Source organism: Macaca fascicularis, chromosome 3 (assembly GCF_037993035.2).
Source record: "Macaca fascicularis isolate 582-1 chromosome 3, T2T-MFA8v1.1".
Classification (NCBI taxonomy): Eukaryota; Metazoa; Chordata; class Mammalia; order Primates; family Cercopithecidae; genus Macaca; species Macaca fascicularis.
This window is the reverse complement of record NC_088377.1, coordinates 106,763,598-106,774,229: the sequence shown is the minus strand read 5'-3', so window position 1 is coordinate 106,774,229 and position 10,632 is coordinate 106,763,598. Positions and strand designations below refer to the sequence as shown.

At 40.3% G+C, this 10,632-nt stretch overlaps 1 protein-coding gene across 10 annotated transcripts in view; it reads right to left on the bottom strand.

The window, feature by feature from the left end:
* Positions 1-211: 211 nt before the first annotated feature.
* Positions 212-10,632, bottom strand: part of TRA2A (transformer 2 alpha homolog) — a 28,744-nt gene continuing 18,323 nt past the window's right edge. For 8 of the 10 annotated variants that reach the window (XM_074035351.1, XM_074035349.1, XM_074035352.1 and 5 more), the window contains 5 exons: positions 9,665-9,853; positions 4,192-4,307; positions 1,577-1,705; positions 1,189-1,256; positions 212-1,005 (listed from right to left, as the gene is read on the bottom strand). In XM_074035351.1, the coding sequence (XP_073891452.1) occupies positions 995-1,005; positions 1,189-1,256; positions 1,577-1,705; positions 4,192-4,307; positions 9,665-9,853 (513 nt within the window). In that variant the 3' untranslated portion in view covers positions 212-994. The remainder of the gene's footprint in view (positions 1,006-1,188; positions 1,257-1,576; positions 1,706-4,191; positions 4,308-9,664; positions 9,854-10,632) is intronic. The other 2 variants (XM_074035353.1, XM_045388919.2) reach the window with 1 other exon arrangement.

Here is a 10,632-nt window from a genome sequence, read left to right as displayed (position 1 = left end):
AAAACAAGGGTTTTAAAAGAACCAAAGAAAAGACAAGAAATAACATTCTGGTGTAAGAAAAAATATTTTTAAAAATGAGAAACATTGGGAAATTAAAACTCAGGATAGGTAAACTTTCATATAAATATGCACTGGGGGGATGTGAGGGAAAAGGACCAGTTCCTCAATCAATCATATTTTTCCATTATACCACAATAAAGAGACAATCCCATTTTCAAAGAAATTAGCTTTTATTTGAGACTACTTTTCCCCACATGTATCTTTCAAGAATTCTACGCTATATGATAACCTGCTTATCCACTGTCCCAATACCAGAATTTCTAACAGCAAATTATACAACTGCTGTAGGTAATAAATAAGGGTTGTCCTTCACTGATTAAGGGACTAAACTTCAATAAATTTAACAATAACAACAAAAAAATCACACTTTAGTTTTTAAGTTTTAACAGATGTATTTCAAATACAGCATGTTTTACAGGAGTTCACAAACTTTCCATCTCTAAAAAAAAACTTTCAACTACTTGACTGTTCCATTCCACCCCAGACAATCCTGACACGACTGAACTACTTCATGTGTTACTTTCCTGAAAATAAAGTTAAAAAAAGGAGTTCATGATAAATGCAGATCTCTAATACAGTATCTAACACAAAATAAGCTTTAAAAAGACAGTTTCTTTCCTTATTTGATTAGTTAGAAGTTTAGGTAAAAGCAAAAAAAAAAAAAAAAAAAAAATTTACAAAGCATAACATTGGGGTTCTTTTTATACTCAAGATGTTTAACTGCTCAAAATGACAACAATTACATCTTTAAGAGTATAATTAAAAGGGGTGGAAAACAGCAACACAATTGACAAAAGTGTAGATGCTAAATCAACGATTTTTTTTCTTAAGGAGTAGGAAGAATCCAAAGCTTGGGGAAGTCTCAGGAAAAAAAAAAAAAAAAAGAAAGAAAACAAAGAGGAAAAAAATGTCCTTAATTGCAACCATTCCGTTATCAATAGCGTCCTAAAAGAGAAAAAGCAAAAAAAAAAAAAAAAAAAAAAAAGAACAAGTTAACAATTATAGTTTAATTTGCCTAATATTTTTCCAACTATTAACTGCCACCTTCCACCTTATACTCTAATATTCTAAAGTAAGCCATTAATTAGAAATGAGGTTTTTAATGCTACAAAAGCAAAGTTCACATACTTGGGCTGTAGGAACGAGATCTTGATCGTGATCTGTATCGACTATAATAAGGAGAAGGTGATCGTCTTCTGTAAGAAATGAAAGATTACTTAGCATACTATATAATCACTCCACTGAGGCCGATGAAAATAAAAATTCCTCATCATTCAAAATAATAATGTACCTAAGGTGATAACTACTTAATATTAAGTTCTCTTTGTGCCAATGAGACCAGAAAAGTAAAGAGCACAACAAAATACTGGCATATACAGATTGCTAACTTCTGTTCCCAAAGCATCATATATGATCTATTTTAAAAATCAAGTTTTTATTCATATGTATCAAACATAAAAGTGCCAAACACTACTATCATCTAATTTAGAACAGAAAGCTCAAGTTAAAACATTACCTGTACCGGTAATCATAGTCTTCATATCTGTCATACCCACGATCATATCCTCTATCATAGTAAGAATCTCGACGTCTGCCACCACCTCCACCTCCACCACCACCTCCTCCTCCACCACCACCACCACTACTGCAGAAAAATGTAAAAATTCTGCATTAGTGTGAATGACTATTTTCCAGGACACTTTAATAGAAATTGAATGCCTTAAAAAAGAGAAAAGTGAGAAAGAACATCCCTTTCATCAGAAATTGCCTCCGCATCTCATTTTAGTGACTCCCATGGTATTCTGCTTTGCCTTATTCACTACATACATAACCAAGAAGGACTTCACAAAACTCTCAAAACTATTAACTGCTCTTCTATTAATGCACTGCCCAAATCATCAAAACCTTTTCAACAAATTGAAACGATGAAACACTGTGTTGAGCAGCAGTATAAAAATGCTAATATGCATCCCTACTGCTAAATGAGACTGGTAAAATAAATAAATAAATGAATAAAAGGTGTATCCCTGTGACTAAAAGGCAATAAACACCAAGAATTTTAAAGTAACTAACTCTGGACACCAAAGAGAATACCAAGGAATGACTACATTCCTTCTTTTATTCCCAAGAAATACCTCTGTGAATACTGCCTTTGGTTGTATATTTTATTTTTATTTTTTGAGACAGAATCTTGCTCTGTCACCTAGGCTGGAGTGTATTGGTACGATCTCAGCTCACTGCAAGCCCTGCCTCCCGGGTTTACACCATTCTGCCTCAGCCTCCCAAGTAGCTGGGACTACAGGCACCCGCCACCACGCCTGGCTAATTTTCGTATTTTTAGTAGAGACGGGGTTCCACCGTGGTCCCAACCTCCTGACCTCATGATCCACCCGTCTCGGCCTCCCAAAGTGTTGGGATTACAGGTGTGAGCCACTGCGCCTGGCCAATGAACATCACAAGCCAGCCAGGAGGGTTGTATATTTAAAAACATTATCAAAACCCCTGCTTACATTTTTTGTTTTTGTTTTTAGAAAGAATCTCACTCTGTCGCCAAGGCTCACTGCAACCTCCGCCTCCCAGGTTCAAGTGATTCTTGTGCCTCAGCTCCCGAGTAGCTGGGATTACAGGTGTGTGCCACCACACCTGGCTAATTTTTGTATTTTTCTTTTAGTAGAAGCAGGGTTTTGCCACGTTGCCCAAGATGGATTTGAACTCCTGGCCTCAAGTGATCTGCCTGCCTCGGCCTCCCAAAGTGCTGGGATTACAAGTGTGAGCCACTACACATCAGGATGGGGTACCGTGGCTCATGCCTATAATCTCAGCACTTTGGGAAGTCAAGGTGGGTGAATTCCTTGAGCCCAGGTGTTCAAGACCCACCCAGGCAATGTAATGAGACCTCTTGCTCTAAGAGAGTCCTTCTCTCTTTAAAACAAAAAAATTAGCATGGCGGCATGCACATGTAGTCCCAGCTACTTCAGAGGCTGAGGTGGGAGGATTGCTTTGGCCCAGGAAGAAGTTGCAGTGAGCCAAGGTTGCTCACAAGGTGCTACAGATTCTTTTTATAACCTACCTCCAATTTTATTCTTTAGCTTATGAGGCGCAACCTCAGTTCACTGCAAACTCTGCTTCCCAGGTTGAAGCAATCCTCCCACCTCAGCCTCCTGAGTAGCTAGGACTACAGGTACATGCCACCATGCCTAGCTAATTTTTGTATGTTTTAAGGAGAGATGGGATTTCACCATGTTGTACAGGCTGGTCATAAACTCCTGGGCTCAAGTGATCCACCCACCTTGGCCTCCCAGTGCTGGGATTACAGGTGTTGAGCCACTGTGCCTGGCCTACTGTGGCATCTTTTAATATTTTTAACAAATGCTAAAATCAATAAAATCTGTCTTAAACACAGAGACTTCCCCAAATCACATAAGAACAAAAAGAGAATCAATATTTAAACAGCCTATGATATTTTTCTAGTATTCAGTAATTTTTCTGCTTGTACAGTACAAAGAGCTCAGCCAGGCTGGGGGGGAAAAAAAGCCAGGATGCACTTTTGATAGTTTTAATCTATCCTGTTGCTCAAACATATGTATGTAAAAATAAAAAGACTGGCTGAGGCAGGTGGATTGCTTGAGCCCAGGAGTTCAAGACCAGCCTGTACAACATAGTGAAATCTTACCTCTGAAATACACAAAAAACAATGTATTTAACTTTCAGCTCTCTCCTGGCATGGTGGCTCATACCTGCAATCCTACACTTTGGGAGGCCAAGGCGGGCAGATCACTTCAGCCCAGGATTTCAAGACCAGCCTGGGCAACAAGGCAAAATCCCACATGGCAAAACCCCATCTCTACAAAAAATACAAAAATTAGCTGGACGTGGTGGCACGTGCCTGTAGTCCCAGCTACTCAGGAGGCTGAGGTGGGAGGACTGCTTGACCCAGGAAGCAGAGGTTGCAGTGAGCTGAGATGGCGCCACAGTAGCCCAGCCTGGGTCACAGAGTGAGACCATGTCTCAATCCCACACCCTTGCCAAAATCAATTCTAATTATAGGAAAAAAGTTTTTCTGAGTAATCAAAATTTTGCACATATTTCTGGTGGATTTCATAGTTTAGCTTAGGAAACTTGAACTCTTACTGAGTTGGTCTGCCCATGTAGATGCCTGGTGTTGGTGTGTGTGCTCTCTTGGTGATAGAATAATCCACCCGAATTCTTCTACCATCCAGCTCCATTCCATTTGCCCTTTCCATAGCCTAGAAAGAACAGGCACAGAAAGTCACATATAATTCACCAGTCTTGAAGTAATCATTACTTAAAATTAAGCACAAAGTATTTGTAATCCAAATAAACTCCTGATTTTGAAAATGACAGCAATGTAGCTTGTACAGGGCACTGTATAGACAATTCTAGACCTCAACAATGTCCAGAACACATTTTAATATACTCAGCAGAAAGAATAGTTAATAAACTTTCCCAAATAATTTTCCAGTTCTGGTTCAATTCCCATTCCCCACTCCATGAGATCAACAAACAGTAGTTAATAAACTTTCCCAAATAATTTTCCAGTTTTGGTTCAATTCCCATTCCCCATTCTATGAGATCAACAGGGGAGCGGAGACTGAAGTCTTTTCAAGCTAATTTTGTAGGTTGCCCAGGTAGACTGCCATTTCATACTTTCTAGTTTCCGGCGATTTCACTTATAAAAACTGACTTCAGAACATTAAAAAGGGTTTGCTAAGCTTTATACAGGTTCTTTTTATAATCTGCCCCCAATCTTATTCTTTAGTTTGCAGTCTAGTATACTGACAAGACTCAGTGAGCAGTCAAGAAATGATGGTATAAATAGACAAGAACAAATTTATGGTAATGCCTTTCAGCCTTTTACTGAGACTGAACTAATAAAAGTATAATAAACTAATAAAAGCTACACAATTTTTATGTATCCACAAATATTTCTCTGTAAGAGTGCCCTATAAACTAAATGTCATTTAAAAACAAAACAAAAGAAAAGACAAGGTCTCACTCCGTTGCCCAAGCTGGCAGTGACAAGATCATAGTTTACTGTGGCCTCAAACTTCTCGGCTTATGCAATCCTCCAGCCTTAGTCTCCTAAGTAGCTAGAACCACAAGGTTTGTGCCACCATGCTTGGCTAATTAAAACAAAAATTATTGGTAGAGAAGGGGTCTAAACAGTATTCCATTCAATGGATTGCATTTTATTATTTATTTATGGGAACAAGTTTCGCTCTTGTTGCACAGGCTGGAGTGCAATGGCGTGACCTCGGCTCACTGCAGCCTTGGCCTCCTGGGTTGAAGTGATTCTCCTGCCTCAGCCTCCCAAGTAGCTGGGATTACAGGCATGCGCCACCATGCCCAGCTAATTTTTTGTATTTTTAGTAGAGACGGGGTTTCACCATGTTGGCCAGGATGGTCTCGATCTCTTGACCTCGTGATCCGCCCGCCTCGGCCTTCCAAAGTGCTGGGATTACAGGCATAAGCCACCACACCCAGCCTGCAAGCATTTATTTTTGTAGAGACAAGATCTGGATATGTTGCCCAGGCTAGTCTCTTAACTCATGGCCTCAAGTGGCCTTCCCACTTCAGCCTCCCAAATTGCATGAGCCACCTTGCACAGCCTAATTCTTGAAGATCAAGAGATGTCTCTTTGAAAAGAACTCTTTAGAGTATTATTTGTTTCTGGAACAATTTTTTTCCTATTCTCTCACACACACACATATATATTTGTAGAGACCAAGTCTCCCTATGTTTCCCCAGGCTGGTCTCAAACTCCCGGGCTCAAGTAATCCTCCTGCCAAAGTGCTAGGATTAGAAGCATGAGCCACCACACCCGGTTCAATTTTTAAAAAGAACTTTACATCACATAAATGTCTGTAAAAGCAAAGCTGCAAAAATTTAACACATTTTCCATTTGAAGTTCCAAAAATCAATGTTGATCTCCCCTCATCCCATCCTAAGCACTGCCCCCAAAAACACACACAAAACCTCTAAGTACTTCTTACTAAAACAAGGTGAGGAGCTTGTATTATTATCTTCACCACATGCACTCTAACAACTTTGACACTTCAGTGAAATTTTCAGAATCAGGGAGAAGTTAGTTAATAAGGGATACAAATTTTAAAAAGATTTTAAAAATCACTTTAGGCTGGGCGTGATAGCTCACACCTGTAATCCCAACACTTTGGGAGGCCAAGATGGACGGATCATGAGGTGTCAGGATTGAGACCATCCTGGCCAACATGGTGAAACCCCATCTCTACTAAAAATACAAAAATTAGCTGGGTGTGGTGGCGTGCGCCTGCAGTCCCAGCTACTCAGGAGGCTGAGACAGGAGAATTGCTTGAACCCGGGAGGTGGAGGTTGCAGTGAGCCGAGATTGTGCCACTGCCCTCCAGCCTGGCAACAGAGCAAGACTCTGTCTCCAAAAAAAAAAAAAAAATCACTTTAGCCAACTGCAGTGGCTCATGCCTGTAATCCTGGCACTTTGGGGAGGTCAAGGAGGGCAGATCACTTGAGGTCCAGAGTTTGAGGCTAGCCTGGGCAATGGGGCAAAACCCTGTCTCTACCAAAAAATACAAAAATTAGCCGGGCATGGTGGTGTGCACCGGGGTTGTCCCAGCTACTCTGGAGGCTGAGGTGGGAGGATCACTTAAGCCTGGGAGGCGAAAGTTGCAGTGAGCTGAGATCGTGCCATCACACTCCAGCCTAGGCGACAGGGCAAAGAGCAAGAACTCATCACAAAAAAAAAAAAAAAAAAAAAAAAAAACCCAAAAAAAAACCAGAAACAAGAAAAAAATCAAATCACTTCAGATTGCCTGTCCCTAAAGACTGGAGGCAGTCTCAGCCATAGAGAAGAAACCATACAACATGCCTGTGTTAGCTGAGGATTCAGCCTAGGCAACTGAAAAGAGAAACTGCGATTTAGCTGACAAGCCTAGTCAACCCAATCCTTAAGTAACACATTGTCACCTAGTGAACTAAAAGGAACTTCTAAACCTGCCACTAAGTAACTGCTCCTGTCTTTAAAGTTGCCATTTAAGCTTTTTTTTTTTCTTCTCTTTGAGATGGAGTGGAGTCTTGCTCTGTTGCCCAGGCTGGAGTGAAGTGGCACGAATTTGTCTCACTGCAACCTCTGCCTCCCAGGTTCAAGCAATTCTCCTGCCTCAGCCTCCCGAATAGCTGGGATTACAGGCACATGCCACCATGCCCGGCTAATTTGTGTACTTTAGTAGAGACGGGGTTTCACTGTGTTGGCCAGGCTGGTCTTGAACTCCTGACCTCAGGTGATCCACCCACCTCAGCCTCCTCAAATGCTGGGATTACAAGGTGCGAGCCACTACGCCCGGCCTGCCATTTTAGCTTTATCCAGAAGTGGAAGGGGGAGAGGTGGAATCAAGCGATAAACATGTTTCATATTAAAAAATAGTAAGAAGAAAAAAACTGTTCTGGCTTGCACTTTGCAACTTTTACTTCAGCTCAGATATCCTAGTATTTCTAAATTGATACCTTTATCTCTTGAGAAAAGAAATATATATAAATCACAAATATGTAACAGTAAAAAAAAAAAAGTCATAATACTGACAAATTAAGGCATTAAACTGCCTGTGACATAAATGATTAAAAACTGAAGCACTAGCCGAGATTGCGCCACTGCACTCCAGCCTGGGCGACAGAGTAAGACTCTGTCTCAAAAAAAATAAATAAATAAAAATAAAAAATAAAAAAAGGCCTGATTATTAATAGAACTTCTAGATATATACAAATATATATATATATTTTAATTTAGAAGACAGAAGGTCTAATAAAACTAAAAGTATTGAGCTTCAAATTCCTTAAAATGCAATTTTATAAATCAATTACTATCAACTTTTAGTAAAGAGTAAGCGAGCCTAGGCCAGGTATAGCAGCTCACATCAGTAATCCTAGCACCTTGGGAGGCCACGGCAGGAGGAACAGTTGAGGCCAGGAGGAGTTCCGAGACCAGCCTAAGCGACACAGCAAGACTCCCTGCAAAAACTTAAAGCAAGCCTAACACTTCGTTTATAATACCTAATGTGTTAGAATAGCACTATTTCAAATCATTGACATTGATTAGTTCATTGTGTTAGACAAGAATAGCATTAAAAAATTATCAATTCTTTCCTTGTAGTATTTTTCAATTATTGAACAGACTGATACATGAACATTTAGAGAACAGAAAAACAAAGTTCCTTCCTCGTTATAGACACAAAATTAAACATATCAAACCTAAACATCCCAGAATTATTTTTAAAGTTAACGTAATCACCTATTTGGAGCATCATTATGGCTTATTCAAAAGAGAACACTTACACATATATACTTTTTCCATTAACTTTTAACTTTTTCCATTAACTTTACACAGCCAGATTTCAATTAGGATATGCCTATACCAGAGAGCATAACTGAAAAAAGTGAAACTGTGGTCACTCCAACTGTTAACACTGAGAGGCAGAGTTTGAATCAGGTCAAAATTAGAAAGGACACAACAGACCACATATGATGGCTCATGCCTGTAAAACCAGCACTCTGGGAGGATCACCTGAGGCCAGGAGTTCAAGATCAGCCTGGGTAACATAGTGAGACCTCATCTCTACAACAAGAAATTATCTGGGCATGGTGGCCCACGCTTGTAGTCCCTGCTACTCAGGAGGCTGAGGTGGGAGGACTGCTTGAGCCCAGGAGGTCAAGGCTGCACTCCAGCCTGGGCAACAAAGCAAAATCAGCAAGATCCTATCTTTTATTTTTTTGAGACGGAGTCTCGCTCTGTCGCTAATCAATGTCAATGATTTGAAATAGTGCTATTCTAACATATTAGGTGTTATAAAGGAAGTGGTAGGCTTGCTTTAAGTTTTTGCAGGGAGTCTTGCTGTGTCGCTTAGGCTGGTCTCGGAACTCCTCCTGGCCTCAACTGTTCCTGCTGCCGTGGCCTCCCAAGGTGCTAGGATTACTGATGTGAGCTGCTATACCTGGCCTAGGCTCGCTTACTCTTTACTAAAAGTTGATAGTAATTGATTTATAAAATTGCATTTTAAGGAGTTTGAAGCTTAATACTTTTAGTTTTATTAGACCTTCTGTCTTCTAAATTAAAATATATATATATATATTTGTATATATCTAGAAGTTCTATTAATAATCAGGCTCTCCTTCTCTCTTTTTTTTTGAGAGAGTCTCACTCTGTTGCCCAGGCTGGAGTGCAGTGGTGTGATCTCGGCTCACTGCAAGCTCTGCCTCCTGGGTTCGCGCCATTCTCCTGCCTCAGCCTCCTGAGTAGCTGGGACTACAGGTGCCCGCCACCACGCCCAGCTAATTTTTTGTATTTTTAGGAGAGTCGGGGTTTCACCGTGTTGGCCAGGATGGTCTCGACCTCCTGACCTCATGATCCGCCCGCCTCGGCCTCCCAAAGTGGTGGGATTACAGGCCTGAGTCACCGCACCCAGCCGCAAGATCCTATCTTAAAAAATAAATAAATAAGAAATAAAAAGGGATGCAATGTTTACAGAAACAAAAGTCTGTTAATCAACTTTTCACACTAATTCAGTACTATAATCAGGCATATAAAAGACAAATTTACCTCCTTTGAGTCATCTATTCTCTCAAAATACACAAATGCAAATCCTCGAGATCGTCCAGTTCGCTGATCATAAACCACATTGACACCACTCAATGGTCCATATCGAGAAAATACTTCACGAAGATCTCTCTCTGTTGTGTACAAACTGAGGCCAAACACTCCAAGGCAAGTGTTGGGATCTGGATTTGCCTATTGAATAAAAACATTATTTAAAACTCCAAATTAAAATCAAAATTAAAGAAACAGAAATACTTTGTTTAGAACACCTCATCTAATACACAAAAAATATATTGTTTCTAGTAATTTAGAGGTAAGATTTTAAGAAAACTAGAGCAGATGAGCCGTATTTTACAATTCACAGTACACCCAAGGACTTCTTTGGGATATGCTTTCTGTCTATTGCCTGAATTAAAATGTTCTTACTCTCCAGCCCAGCAACGTTCATAATGTATCCTAAAAATCCTGTAATCCCAGCACTTCGGGAGGCTGAGGCGGGTGGATCACCTGAGGTTAGGAGTTTGACACCAGCCTGGCCAACACGGTGAAACCCCATCTCTACTAAAAATACAAAAATTAGCCGGGCATGTTGGCAGGTGCCTGTAATCCCAGCTACTCCAGAGGCTGAGGCAGGAGAATCGCTTGAATCCTGGAGGTGGAGGTTGCAGTGAGCCAAGATCGCGCCATCGCACTCCAGCCTAGGTGACAAGTGTGTTAGAAATGTTTGTTTCTTGGTGTTGTAAAGAAGTACCACTTGAACATACATTTTTTTAGTAAGGCCATTTTTATTTTCTGGAGAAAGGGTACACTTGTCAGCAGTTTTGTTACAAGAGTACACTGAACAAAGGAAACAGGGTCATTTATAATCTGATATGTCTACCTTACTGTTGTGTCTGTTTTTTATTGGTTGGAACGGGACTTCACATTCTGTATTTGTCTTGATTGGCTAGTAACTTAGAACTTTTTAAAAG